The sequence below is a fragment of the Bactrocera dorsalis genome, chromosome 4, assembly GCF_023373825.1.
Source record: "Bactrocera dorsalis isolate Fly_Bdor chromosome 4, ASM2337382v1, whole genome shotgun sequence".
Lineage (NCBI taxonomy): Eukaryota > Metazoa > Arthropoda > Insecta > Diptera > Tephritidae > Bactrocera > Bactrocera dorsalis.
Window position 1 is genome coordinate 52585140 of NC_064306.1, and position 15864 is coordinate 52601003.

General features: G+C 35.4%; 2 protein-coding genes across 2 annotated transcripts; one reads left to right on the forward strand and one right to left on the reverse strand.

Moving 5' to 3' along the window:
* Positions 1-1445: 1445 nt before the first annotated feature.
* On the reverse strand, positions 1446-4535 carry LOC105224359 (uncharacterized). Its single transcript, XM_011202417.3, has 3 exons — positions 4260-4535; positions 2006-2129; positions 1446-1905 (listed from the first exon to the last, which is right to left on the reverse strand). The coding sequence occupies exons 1-3, from the start codon at positions 4311-4313 to the stop codon at positions 1688-1690; spliced, it is 396 nt and encodes a 131-aa protein (XP_011200719.1). The 5' UTR covers positions 4314-4535; the 3' UTR covers positions 1446-1687.
* Positions 4536-8607: 4072 nt separating this feature from the next.
* LOC105224360 (uncharacterized) lies at positions 8608-15864 on the forward strand. The gene is made up of 6 exons (XM_049455766.1): positions 8608-8949; positions 10213-10292; positions 10354-10594; positions 13113-13322; positions 15343-15422; positions 15488-15864. Exons 1-6 carry the CDS (start codon positions 8815-8817, stop codon positions 15729-15731), a joined length of 990 nt encoding a protein of 329 aa, XP_049311723.1. The 5' UTR covers positions 8608-8814; the 3' UTR covers positions 15732-15864.

The following is a 15864-nucleotide window of genomic DNA, read 5'->3' on the forward strand; positions in this document are numbered from 1 at the left end:
CAAAGAACTTATATTTTATGGTTTCGCAAATGCCTGCATATTGTAGTCCAAGTACGGTTTCTGAATCTGCCATCAAACCTAACCTAATAGGATAACTCTTTCGGAATTGGAGAAGACTCCTCTTTCTCCAATGCATTTATCATTGATCTATCGGAGAATTTGATAAACGAGCCTTAAAACTCTCAAAATACATAATAAATTAGAGCAAGTGTTGCGAAAACAAGGTCATGGTGGACGCGGTTAGGTGTGAATTACTTCTTCTCTTAAATTTGCTAGTACCTGGCACAACAATCCACAAAATGATTGGTCCCAAATTCGCCGGCTACTAAATTTGAGTTAGCATTCTTTATGACTAAAGAAAGGAGTATCGTTTAAAAGCTATTGAAGCTTACTCCACTTCAAGATATAAAAAATCATCCATCAGCGGATTCACATCGACCATTCGTTCTCAGATTTGAAAGAGTTCGAAATTATATTAGGGTTTAATAAATGATTTGAACTGTTATAGAGTATAGGAATTCAGATAGGATGACTCGTTATGGGGACCATAACTTCAAGGTTTTGCTGTTTTCTATATGGAAACCGTGGTGTTTATTATCAGCAATTCCAGCTTTGAAATCAGAATCCATATAGCGAATTCAAAGAAGAATTTTAAGTGATTCCAACTATTCAGCTTTAAAATATTTTCAATATGGTATCAAGAATAAGATGAGATCTCTTTCCAATTAGATAGATCAAGTGAAAACTGGGCTTTACTTCGGGTTGCGAATTGGAGACAATTTGCGAGTAAAGAAGTGATATTTTAAACATTATGAGATTTGTTTTGAGTTGTAGAACCAATGAACAAACAAGAATTAGTTGCACAGAACATATTAGCAACATTTTATATGTATATACATATGTTGCGCAACATTTTATTGCGTATTCTAAGTCAGCTATGAAGTCACAGCTTTCGCCATTAAACGAAGATATACGAAGAAAAAACAGAAATGACGACATCTTGCTATAGAAAACGATTTGAATATATACTTATAGTATATACATTCATACATGTGTATATCCATAAAAGATTGGTGTGTATTATATTTATTATGTATGCTTCGAAATATATAAAACACTACCAAAAACCTCCCTACAAAACTAGCAGCAGAATATACTTGAATTTTGGTTGACTGAAGCTGCAAAACTTCTGTTCCTGCCGTTTGCATATTTTGCCGAAAGTTTCCACCAAATTTATGTACATACTGAAGCAGAAAACATCTGTTGTCTGCGAAGTGAAAAGTTAAAAACCAGCAATAGCACGAAAACATTAGGAATTTCTTGACTCACAGTTTAAATAAAAAGAAGATACAATGAAATACATATGTACTAGTATATAAGTAGGTATGTATGTAATTTAAGGGCACAAAAATTTTAATTTTATTTGACTTGAAAAATGTTACGCCAAAAAGCATCTAAATAAACAACAACAAAGTAGTTAAAAAATGGCAGAAAAACTAGTATGAGTACAAACTAGAGCTAAAAATAAAACTGTTGTAATGAGAAATGTATTTTATGTGTGTATAAGTTTGTATGCATGCGCTTTATGACTTAAAAAACTCTATAAAATTCTGGCAATTCCGGAAACGCATCATCGCAATCCCCCTCCACCCGCTCCCGTCCAACGACGTCCGCTTGTGTTACGCTCTCATTTGTCACGAAAGGTAAAAATCGCATCGAAGCCAAACAACACCCCATTCACAATGGCCAGCGATGCCTTAATGAGCGCCAAATCGCGTGTACGTGTGCGAAATGAAAATTCCCATGCCTCGATTATGAACACACCCGAGGCGATGAACAGCCCACAGCCGAGCACGCTGTAGAATATGTCGATGCGTCTGTGTATGGGCGCACGCATTAGGACACCTGTTGACAAATTTATAAAGTCATTCAATTATGTAGTTGCTATTTTTTTTATTATAATTTCGAGTTGGCGACACTTTATATAGTATGTCCTTGTACGCACCTGCGAAAATACCCACAACCACTATTATGTAGCCGGAAAAGGTGCCCGTCGCTACGAATGAGGTCAGTATGTCGCGGTCGTCGAAACTGTAGAAATGCAATGCCAGGCAGGCGGCGGAAAATCCCTACAAGAAATAGGTCATGCGGTTGGTGTGTGAGTAAAATTGTTGATAAACACTGCTTGTAACTATAAATAACGGTAGATATGTATATATGCTTTTACTTTACATATTAAGTTTCAACGTTAATTAACGAGAGGAGTGTCTGGTGGGATTAGTCGCGGGTTGGGTTTGGGTTAAAAAATACTTTAGACTTGATTTATTAATTGAGGATGACAGAAAAACTGGTGGGATTTGTTGACATTTTGTGTATGTGAAACGTTTTACTTTTGCAAATTAGTTTTAAAGAATATTTAACAAATTTTCCAGTCTTTTGTATAGACTTGTGGTGGGTGTTCGTATGAAGTTGTAACACTTCACATTATGTACAAGATCGCCTGGTTCTACAGATATGATTGTAGAATACTTTCTTTATACTATCTTCAGCGAAGACTTTTTGCAGCGCAGTTTTAGATCCGGATTCATCAAAGTATCTTAAGAGTAGTATTTAAATTTTTATTGAAATTTTGAAGACTACAACATCACTAACTCTAATAGGAGGTATGTTCTTAAGAGATCTCTAATTTCAGAACTGATCCTTGTCTTTCGTTATAATTCAACGTCGAGAAGGTGTTGAATTCATCAGTCGCATAAGCCCACGTTGTATTTTTTACATTATGTCAACAGTTTTTTGAAGTTTTTAAAGATGATGATATCTTAAATTTTAGAAAATATTATAATCCTTGCTTTATAAAGTTGAATATAGTTTAATCGAAGCGGAGTTGTCCACATAGACTTTGGACTTTATACATCCCCATAGGAAAACGTCTAACAATGTGATATCACACGATCTTGGTGGCCATTGACGGTTACGTTCATACCGTTCTCTTGAATTTCTTCAAGCTGGTCTCCGTCCCAAATGCGACAATTTTGCTTGTTTACATACTCAATGAACCAGAAATGGACATAATCGTTGAACAAAATTTGTTTCAAAAACGTTGGATCTTCTTGGAACTTTTCAATAGCCCATAGAGCGATGCACTAAGTCGTTCCGTACGTCAGTCCGAGTTGCTGCGAACGGCGCCGAATCGACTATCCACGGTCTTCGTGAACACACTCAGCTACGGCTGCAATATTCTTCAATGCGTCTTCAACGTAGCCAATTCGGTCGAATATTATTCAGTAATGAATCCTGGGCCCCAAGATGAACGTGAGAACGTGAATTTTCGTACTAAAGTTGAACGATTTCTAAACATTGTTCCACAATGAAATGGCAAACAATACTGAGCACAAACCTGAGTTTTGAACATTGACATGAGCTTTAATAGCCAAAAAGAGTTTCTTCTTTGCGACCAATTTTTAAATTTAGACAAATTATTATTCACTGTATGAAAAAATTAACTCGTTCTGTTTATATAGAGGGAAAACCTCACCACCAGACTTTCTGCAAGATCCTTTACCAGAATTCGGTTAGAAAATTGTCTTGCGATCTTAAAATTTGAATCGGGAACCAATCCACAGGTCCACTCATATAGTATGATCCATATGATGGAGTTATTCTTATTAGTATTGAAAGTCTCCACAAATCAGAAAACGGAAGGTTAGAATAGGTTAGATGGCTGCTATGAAATCCGAGATGTTCTTGACTTGATCTGGCAAAAGTGGATTGTTCAAAACAGCTGATGTTGCTGGCTTACTGTAATATGTGCTATTTAACGGCATGAAACTCGATCAGGCAGTGTTCACTTAGAACTCCTTTGAAAAGTAAACCATGCTGAAAACCAAGAGTACCATGGACTCTTCCGAATTATCCCGGGTCTAAAGGACCTTGCGATTGCACAGCTGCTGGTAGTTCACCAACGCTTGCTGAGCTGGTCTCAATCCAGTAATAGACCACAAGAAGCCAAAGGAGCTCCAACCTTTTTCCATTCCGCAGCTGGGGACAATGAGCTACCTTCTGGAATACACATTATTTATCCCTCATTCTAGCACTTTTAGTTTTCGTTTTCATTCTGTCCACAAATTTTCTGTTTCTAAAACACTAAGGGAACCTCAAAAAAAATTATCTTATGAACATCACAGGGAATCCCGAAAGCACATCCAGCCTTTTAACGGTAGTATACTTATTATACGTAAATATAGTAATAAATGTATTACCAATTCCATAAATTTAATCGCACTCAAATGAGCTTTCCGTTCATTGTGTGACATTTTTCTCACTTCGAGCCACTACGCCCGGTTTCTAATACCAGAAATGCAAGCTACTACAATCTATTTTATCAAAACAAATCTAATAACTCAGCCGTTCACATATCCTTTTACACCATTCGCCAATAAACCGAACTCGGCGAGAGAACCGAAACGAGCGTATCCAAGGTAAAAAGTGAACTGTTGAGAGTCGTAGCTGTAAATCGAGGCACCCGAATACTATTTGACGTTACACATAATCGACAGATTGGCAAATTACAATTGGAAATGTATGGAATTATGCTCGAAACATTCCATTCGCTTATTTATCTGCGACTGCAAGACAAAAACAATCATTTTCAGTATTTACAACGGCCGTAATGAGGCAATGGAATGAACGAAGCAGGCAGATGATGGACCAATGATGATAGTGGCCAGCATTAATTAATTACACTTTAGGAAGGAAATACGCTTTTCATATGAGTGCTTGGTGGAACGAGGCAGCCGCATGTGGTTTTCGATGGAATAGCTTGATGGGTTGAGTGGAAGCGCTGCTAGAGTGAAAACAAAGAGATAAGAAGAATAAAAAGCGCATTTTAGGGGGTCAGTGCAAGCAGAAAAGAGCACACGAAGGCACTTGAAAACAGCAAAAAAGCACAAAACAAATTGGGTTTGGAATATGAGTGCCAGACAGAGCGTCTCAAGCATATGATAGCAGAAGAGTCGAACATCAAAACAAAATAAGACAAAAAAAAATATTTTTGTGTTCCCAACGCGATTGCCACACTTTAATGTAGAAAATAATTTCATGATTAATTAGCTAAGAACAATTATTCCCAAACGCAACAGATTTCGAAATTAGGCGAAAAAAGTAGTCTAAAGCTTATTGAGGAGACTAAATCGTTCTAAAATGCCATTTTTTGACACAGTTTTTAAATACATACATACAAACATACACACACGCATCTGTGGCACAATTATTTAGCCGCTTTTGTTTAGAATTTGTGCCAGCTTTTGTTGTGCCGCTAATGACTGTGCGTAACTTAGGAATCCACAGTAGACACATGGTTCACCAGGCAACTCGTATGTGACTTCCATGTGAATGCGCTAATTTATGGTTCCATAATTTGTTTACGCAGCGCAAATGATGTGATTCAAAACTCCAAACAGAACACGGTCATAAATAGCACTTTATTGCATTTATAATTACTACATACATACATACATATATATATGTGAGCGCATGAGTGCATGTACTTATGCTTAAATGGGTAATGAGTCAGTTATTCGTCATATGAACACGAATTAGAACTTTGCTCGAAATATAGCCCTAAGGACCGTGATGTAAGCGCATTATGACCTAAGCAAATGAAATTAGCTTAAATAATTGAGGTTAGGGCTAAGTTTGAGTGGAAGAGCGTATTCAGTAACTGACTTTTATTAGAGAAATATTGAGGTTATACCATCTTAAGAGTTACCTTGTTCGGTAAGAGTGTTTGGATTTTTACCATCGTTTATAAGGAACGTATATCATAACTTCAGTTATAACTTTCTTTTTATTCCTTTCTTAAATGAGAAAATATGGCATAGCTTTCTTCTTCTTCATCTTTACTGGCGTAGACACCGCTTACGCGATTATAGCCGAGTCAACAACAGCGCGCTAGTCGTTTCTTCTCTTCGCTACGTGGCGCCAATTGGATATTCCAAGCGAAGCCAGCTCCTTCTCCACTTGGTCCTTCCAACAGAGTGGAAGTCTTCCTCTTCCTCTGCTTCCCGCGGCGGGTACTGCGTCGAATACTTTCAGAGCTGGAGTGTTTTCATCCATCCGGACATCCATCCATTCATCCATCGTCGTATATCTCGTACAGCTCATCGTTCCATCGAATGCGATATTCGCCGTGGCCAATGCGCAAAGGACCATAAATCTTTCGCAGAACCTTTCTCTCGAAAACTCGTAACGTCGACTCATCGGTTGTTGTCATCGTCCAAGCCTCTGCACCATATAGTGAGTCATGTGTAAAAGTTCACGCAAGTGAGGAAAGTTCTCTGATCGCCATTCACTTGGGAGTGGCCAGAGTCGATTCTTTTACATATGACTCAAGCAGCTCACGACTTCCTCTGCGTAGCCTAAGAACATCCGTTTGAAAGCGAACTAAAGTGAGAAGGCGGGTTGTGCGCTGGGTTTGGGACCCGCCATGTAAAAAATCACCCCCAATGAAAGAAAACAGCAAGCCTCGGATGACTGACCCCCCTTTTGATGACGACCATGGCATAGCTTTGGCCTTAACAATTGTTTATGAATATTATAAAAATAGAAGAATTATTCTGGAAGTAAAGGATGGAACGAAAACATGAAATTCTGCTTTCCAAAAGATCATCAAAAACCAAATAATTAACGAAACAAATTCATTATTTTCCACTTAAGGCTTCAACTTTTCCCAAACCACTTCTCTTAACCCGAAGAAGCTTAGTCAAACGGTATAAAACAATTTCCCTAAAATCATTAGGCAAGTCTTCGGCAAACTCTGAAAGGTCTTTAGTTCAGTCATTACAGTAAATTCACCTCGGAATTCGATATGCCCATTTATATGTCTGTAAATATTACATATAAATGGGTATATCGAATTTCGAGATTCTTACCTAATTTAAGCTTAAATGACTGGACTACTTAGCAAAAAGAGTTCAAGCGATAAATCACTACACAACCTGATTTCGCGCTTTGTTTCTTGAGGTCGCCGGAAGTCACTTTGGTGTTCGCTCTCACTGTGACAATTTTGAGCGTTTTACTTAAGAAGCCACATGTAGCGATTTACAGTTAAAAGTAGCGTCATCTTATAGCATCGGTTCTCGCTTTCACTCTAACATTAGCCTTAGATGCCAAACTGAGCCGAAATTATACAATTTTTGCTACCAAAATTATGAAAGTTTTCATTAACGGTTTTCGGTTCGAGAATAGGCGAAACCATCCCACAAATAGGAAAACTACTTGATTAATATACCATCAGCTTCTATGGCTTTATAATAGATAGCTTAAAAATCGAAACACATATCGAGAATCGGATCCCGAAGCAGTCAAAATCAAACCATACCTTCCTCTAAAACCCATCTTTCTAATATTTAGAAGAACTTCATTCTACCTTTGGATTTTATACTGTAAATATCAATATGTTTTGAGATATTTTATTGAAAATAAAAGTTCATATTTTTTGACACAATACGGTTTCAGACGAAACGGGTCACATAGTTTATTTTCAGCTAGAGCTTTTCAATTGCCTCTCTTTTCTGAGCATATCTATGACAGCTGTGGGTGATAACATAAACACAACTGAATTAAAACAATTGTCAATATGTTTGTATTCAACATTATTATTTTCAGTGTAAGAAGCTTAAAGCTCTATACAACTCGAAAAGCTGCATACTTAGAGAAAAAAGCTTTATTGAAGCTTTATTTGGGTAGCTAACATGTATAAGAGCGATATCACTTTAGGTTATATGAGGACAGGTCATGAATTATAAAAAGCGATAGGTGGGTGCGTGTGCTCTTTCTGGACATTTGGTAGAATAGATTTTGGATGACATTTTTTGGGGCCGGTTTACAATCCATCATATTTATTGCTCCTGATAAGATACTCAATTTGCATAGCTTTTAGAAAAGGTTCGCTTGCCTTATCCATTCAGCTTAAAATATTCGATTGGATATGAAAATTGATCATAATATTGAAGGACTAAAAACGACCCTTGCTGTTGGTGTGTTTCATAAAAATAATCAATATACCGGAGGTCTGTGGATAAACAACTTAGCTTCATGAAAAAAGAGATATATTACGAGTACAATCCTTACTTCAAACCTGGTTATGTCGACTGGTTCTCGGGTACGAAAAATTACCGAAAGAAAATAGTACCAGATTTCATTGGAGTATGTTACACCCTTTTAGTTTTAACTTTTTGACGACAACTTTTGGAAATATGTATATAGCTCTTAATCAGTTCTTAGAGTTACAAATAACAGTTGAACAAGTGCTTTTGCAACTTTAATTTTTGTAAAGTATGGTAAATTGGTATTTGAGGATCAAAGCTCTAGATTATTAAATACGTAAAATGTTCTCCATAACATGCATTGATTGTAGCCACAGTTTAGCTGTGATAACCTAACAAGTTTTTTTTACTACTAAGCAATATTTACAAAGCTTCCATCAATGCTGCGGGAATCTGAAATGCATGAAAACAAGTTTTCCTCTCAACTTTGTGTTTAACTATTAGAAAACTATTTGATCATTAGTATTCCATCAGTGCAATTGCGGATGTCAAATGAAACTGTTGATTTTGCGAAGCAAAAGTGAATTCGTGATCTTTTTAAAAAGTGATTAAACATTATTTTGAACGAACAGTATACATATATAAAAAATTTACAGACAATTTTTTCTGTTCTGTTCTGAAATATTTTTCTGTTTCTGTTTTAAAACACATTTTTTTTCAGTAGATATACATATGTATATATGATGTACATAAAATTGTGAAATCGAAAATGGCAAAATTAGCACTCGAGCTTCTCACACTAGAAAACAATGTTTTCAAAGCGTATCTCTTTTGGTCCGCAATTTTAGTGTTGAAAATGTTATTCATGTCGCTGTTGACGGGATTCATGCGTTTCAGAACAATGGTGCGTATAATATAGTAAGTTATATTCAAATTTACGTATATAAAGGATATTTTTTAGAGGTAAAGAACAGAAAAGTTAATGAAATAACCGAAATTCTAATGATTTGATTTTATGAAATTTGGTGTTTGAATGTGACAAGTTTTTGTCAACCGATCAGGTCAGACTTCTTTCCATTCAGTCTTTCACTTACGCCTGAATAGATTATTGTCTTGATGTACACCCATAAAAAATAGTCCAACGAGTCCACGACCCGTATAGACAAATTATAGTTTGATTTCTTCATATGATTACAATATTAAATTTCTTAGGAGATAAGGAATTTATAATGGCAAAAATAGTAAGAGTTTTTCTATGTCAAATGCCCCATGCAAATATGTAGTTATTAGTGTTTAGTGTACGCTTGTCTTTCTGAAGTAAATAAAGTGCATTCGTCGCTTAAATCTATTAGAACCACATTCTTCATAAGCATAATTCCGTATATTTACATATACATATATGACCCCTTAACAAATTTATCTCTCCTACTGTATTTAAAACAAGCTTTCTCAAATTAAACCGATTTTACTCTCGTTTGTTCTAGAATTATTTAATATTTTTAAATACATATTTTATAATTTTCTTATTCAACTATCATAACTGCAGTTCGTAGGCAAGCTAATCACAGTGATTATTGTAATGATTATTCAATTATATTGTTATATACTATAAACACTCAACAATTTTTACTTAGCATTAATGGCTAGTTACTCGGCATTTACATTTGGATTTGCGAGAAGTTTCCAATTTGCCTACCTTACCTACTTTCTCTCTCTTATTTCGTGATTCTCGCGTTTCGTTACTCTCACGTGTGGACGTGATTACACTTGTCGAAGAAAAATATATATCAGTGAGCTTTAAGTGATGTATGGGTGTATTTATATAATATTTATGTTATCAAAGCAGGTGTTCGTTTCTACCATAAATGCCGGCCGGCGTATTCAGAATTGAAAAAAGACCAGCAAAGTTTTCTACAAATATGTACACATGATATATAAACATACATATGTCTTTTGGTTTTTTATATATCAAAAGAAAAGCATTTGAAGTTTCACTAGCAAATTTTACTAATTATAAAGGACAAACAAAAAAAAATGCGGCAGAGAACGATTGGATGAAATCTCATGTAACGCGATTTTATCAAAGAACAAAAATTATTCAACCCATGTTGTATAAGTACTTTCAGTCTCTGAAAATCTAATAGCAGACCTCTTGATATCTTTACAGACCTTCATCAATGAGGAGGATATACTCGACAAACGACTCAAGGTGAAATATAACGATCCAGATGTGGAGCGAGCACGCCGGTAAGCCTTTAAAATATAATTTTGTTTGTGAAATTTTCACTTTTTCTTAACACTTCTTTAGAGCGCATCGCAACGATCTAGAGAATATTCTGCCATTTTTCACCATTGGCCTCTTGTATGTGCTGCTAGATCCCAATGCTACTTTGGCCATCAATTTGTTCCGAGCCGTGGGCATCTCACGCATTTTACACACCTGTGTTTACGCCATTGTTCCAGTGCGACAACCGAGTCGCCTCTTAGCTTTTCTTGTCACCGTCTTCGCCACCATCTACATGGCTTGTGAAGTAGCTCGAGCCGTGTATTAGGAGCGTCAATGTGAGACAAAGACAGCAAAGCTTTCTTCTTAAAGTAAGAGTTAGACAAATAACGGGAATATTTTTTTATTTAATATGAGTATTAGTGTAGTCGACTGTAATATGTAAGAAACTCAATCATTTTTATGCAAAACTTTTTGGAAAGAGGTGTATTTTTATTAAATAAAAATATAAAAAAAAAAAAAATAGGCGTGTCATGAAGACACGCGATAGAAGTGAAACTGAATGATTGGATCGGCAAGGATTATTTAATTTTCTATGTTTAGAGGGAGAGGAATCCTTTTAATCACGTGTCAAACACTTCTTGATAGTAAATATTAATTTATTCATCATAATAATTATACTTTTTTCAAGATACAATAATATTACTATGAATATGATGAATTAAGTCTCAATCATTTCGACAATGTTGGAATTTTGTCTCTCCTCAAAGCCTGGCGACAGCTGGTGCATGCCAGCTCATTACTACTTCTGAATTCTGGAAATTTTTGTTGAATACGAATTTCATTTTCAACGGATAGAGTCTTCAAGTCATTTTTAAACCATAATCTATCACATACACAACACGTAAAACCGAATGGATTATTTATAAAATCACGGTGAAAGTTCTTATGTGCAGTTTTAAACTTATTAAAGTTTGAATATTGTAATCGATCACCACTATGTACATCACAATCAGGAGGAGGATGAGTCGAAGTCGTTGCTAATAGTTCATTCTCTGGATTATTTACACTATCGTCCACACTGTCACGTAAGAGGTTAGCACGTGTTTGCCTCCGTTCCCTGCTATCTCGTTCAATTTCAGTTCTATTTTTTTTCGTTTTCTATTCTGATCAATTCCTTCACTCGCCCGTTTTTTCTCCCGCCACGTTTTTGTCCTTTCTGCACCCGACTTCGGCATATTTGCACAAAACTCTCGATTTAAGTAATGAAGACACGCACAAAAACAAAATACGTTGCTTATGATATGTGTTAGAAACCAACAGCTGTTTTCCGCGATCGCGACGCCGCCTGAACGCAGAGAATGACCTGAAAGACAGAAAGTCTTCCGTCTCATTCTCGCACGATACACGAAGGCCTCTCACTCTCGCCCGATAGACGAGACGTAAGGTAGTCCGTCTCACTCTCGCTCGATTACCGGAGGCCTCTCACTCTTACTTACTACGTTAGAGCGAGCGTCACCAAAAAGGTTGCCGATCGAGATTTCAAAACCCTCCCATAAGAAGGTTTCACTTCAAAAATTTGGAATTGAATACTTTTGAGGTTTGAGTTTTATAGGAACAGCAGGATCAGCTGTAATGTGGGAAAGGTGAGATTTAAAAAAAATAAATTTGGGGAAGTTGATAAAAAAAGTTACAGCAAATAGTCGCAAAGCCAGGATTGACGCCTCGAAAGGACTGAGTGTTTGCTGAGATTGGAAAGGAATCATCCTCTATGAGCTGGTTGAACGATTGATTCTACATTTTACTATCAACAACAGATGAGACTTAAGCAAGCAATCGAAAAAAACGGCCAGAACTGATCAACAGAAAGGGCTTCGTCTTCCAACAGGACAACGCTATACTACAGATATCTTTGTTGACTCGGCAAAAACTAGGAGAGCTTGGTTGGGAAGTTTTGATGCATCCACAATATAGTCCTGATCTTGAACTATCGGACTACCATTTATTTCGGTCAATGCAGAACTCCTTTAATGAAGTAAACTTTGCTTCAAGAAAAGCCTATGAAAATTACTTGTCGCAGTTTTTCGCCGAGAAACCAGAAAAGTTTAACACTAGTGGAATGATGTCTCTAGCGGAAAAATGCTATAATACCAAATGCCAAATGGTCGACCAAATAAATAAAAAAATATATATAAATTGAAATTTGATTAGAAATACGAAAAGACTTTTTCGACAATTTTACGCGCGAGATCATCTAATAACCTACGATAATGAAGTATTCTGTGTATATGTCTTCTCTATGCAACGCTACAAGACAAAGGTTGAGTCAGTAAAAATATTATAATAATTAACATATATACATATGTATGTATATAAGTAGTACATACATATAAAAGAAACATGAATACGCTACCTGGGAGCAATATTGCACCGTCATCTCGGCTATAGAGCGCCGAGATTATAATCGAATGACAATTTGTCGCTGATATTTGCTATCGAAGAGATTATACCTAAAAGCTTATGTTGGCACATTCAAATATTTATAGATTTTTTTATCAGAAACTGTGCAAAATACATAAATATGTATAGTATAGAACTCATAAATGTTCATATACAATGTACTATGTACAATAACTAGGCGAATATTACTCTGAGAATCTGCTTATCTTATGCGCTGCGTGAGTAGAGCAAAGCAGATAGTAAATATGTCGCTAGTAAAAAAATCTACAACTGTATATACGTATGTATGTATAAACGGCTATCAAAAGCTCACTGGCGATTCAGCGAGTCAACGACAAATTTTTCAGAGGCAACTTAAAATTAGTTGGACAGTTGATTTCTAAGGCGACAGATCAGTAAATTTTACCGGTCGTAGACATTTTTATATATTTTCTAGAAAATTAAAGAAGTTTAGTCAAAGTAAAATGGCGGCAAAAGATTTGATATCGTTTGATAATGAAGTATTCAGTGCCTATGTCTTCTGGTCGGCAGTTTTGGTTCTAAAACTTTTGTTCATGTCATTGCTGACGGCAATTCAACGCTTCCGGACAAAGGTAAATCACTGAAATTATCACAAACAATATGCATGTTTTTTGGCAAATCAAAGTAAATTGATTTCTGATATATGTATGTAGGCATGTACATACTTATATATGATATAAATTAAAGTTAATTTCTGTTATATGTAGGTATGTGTGATATAACAGAAATCGAATTTTTAGCATGAATATTCATTAATTTGAGAGAGATATTGCACCGTCATCTCGGTTAGAAAGCGATGAGGTTAAAGTCGAATTGAAAATATTTTCTATCATATTTGCGTAGAGACTTCACCTATAAGCAAATGTTGGTAAGCAGTTTGCCATAAATCGTTTAGACTTTTTAATGAGCCATTAAGACTTTTCATGTGTACAATAAACAAAAGCAAGTGTAAATGTAAGTGCAGGACAAATATTAATGATAGGCAGGAATTTGTACGCGTTCAATTGAAAAATGCATTTACTGTTTTACACGCTCTCTCATTTTCTACTCTTAGGCTTTGAAAGCTTCGTTGACAAATACGCAATGCAATGACATACATATATGTATGTATGTACATAAATACTTATGTATACACTCGTATACAATTTTACAGCATAAGGCACGCCAAATACATATAAATAACAGCAAAGGGTATTCACTTAGAATTAAATATTATTATAATTTAAAAATAGATTAAATTATGCAGGGTTGCGATGAGCAAATTATTTTTTAACAAAATATTTCATTATAAAAAATAAAAGTTTCAATTAATACTACTTTTATCCTAGGTTTTACACTGAAAATTTTAAAAATTAAATTGTTTTAACTCTACCCTAAGGTTTTAGAAGACCTTTAATAATTATGAAAAAAGAAATAATGGCCAAATCTCAATATTTATTCAAAATAATTAACAAAAATTCTTATTTACTTGGTACAATTTAGGTTTTCAACAAAAAAATGTAAATTTAATAAAAGTTTGATCATTTCACAACGCTCCTAAATGTAGGCAACAGTTCACTCTCGATCGATTAAAATCACCCATACAAATTTTATTCAATTGATTAGAAAGAGAAATAACAAAGAAATTGCGAACAAAATTAAGTCTCTGGGTGAAGAGGATGGAGAAGTTTCAACAATTACGTGTACACTCGTTCTCCAGAGAAAAATAGAGTGTGTTTTAACAGAAGCCGGCATGTTGGCCGTCCATGTCTTTTAACATAAAATATGTTAATACTTAGCAATTTAAGGGGTCAGTAGGGTAATCTGGCCTGTTTTTTGACTTTTTTTCATAGAAATTTTTATTCCACAATACAACTTTTTTCACATATCATGAGGTATATGGTGGAACAAAACTTTTGATGACATCTGTCGGAGAAATGACTGTGTGAATGAGATGCGTTTTTTCACTGGGGGACCGATTTCTCATGTTTGGATCATCTGAAACACAAAAACCGAATTTATTCTTAAAAAGTACGTGAATGGTTGTCGTCCCTCCTAGAATCATGAAAAAATGTGATAAAAAAAAGTAATTAACATTTTTTTTTAATTATTCCCCATGTTTTTTTACATAAATTTTGTCATAACATTGTCAATAAATTATAAAAAAATATCAATCTAGTAGGGACGATAGCCAGGCGTTTTTTTTAACATTAAAAAAAAATTAAGGAAATCGGTTGAGTAGTTCGACCGGAATCATGTCCGCCAGTTTAAAAAATGGTGTTTTGTAAAAACGCGTTTAAAGTCTGAGGTGTGCACTCCGAGCGTTCCCAACATCGAGCGGTATTATTATCATTGGGCCTTTTTCAAAACCTTCCAATGGTAAAGTGGGTTTCTACATTAATTCAAGGGAACAGAAAATGCAAAAAAAAAATTAAAAAAAGATTGCCCTACTGACCCCTTAAATTGCTTACTACTGAAATATATTTGACTGTAGTTTAATGTTAATATAAGTATGTTAGTGTTAATATATAAAACTAGATATCCACAAAACCGACATCTAAATAAGTATTTCGCACCATTTACTCAATCCTACACACATTTTTATCTTTGCAGACCTTCGCCAACCCCGAGGATTTGATGGACAAACGCCTTAAAGTGAAATTCGATAATCCCGATGTTGAACGCGTGCGCAGGTATGTAAACAAGTGCCTTTCTAAATCTTATGCTATAAACGCCTTTTGTATACTTTGACCTTCAGAGCTCATCGCAATGATCTGGAAAACATTTTGCCATTCTTCATCATTGGCTTCCTCTACGTACTGATCGACCCAACCCCTGGTCTGGCCATCAATCTCTTCCGCGCTGTGGGTATTGCGCGCATTGTGCACACAATTGTCTATGCTGTTGTTGTTGTACCACAACCCAGTCGCGCATTGGCATTCTTCGTTGCTTTGGGTGCAACAGTCTACATGGGCTTCCAGGTAGTGATTGCCGACTTGTAAAAATGCCTTGTGTACTCTAAGCTATGATTTTCACTCTCAGGAGTGTGTATTGTAATAATATTACTAATTTAGTTAAGAAATTTGTACAATAATTTTTTGTAGTTAAAAAATTGTAAAAAAAATTTCTTTCAAA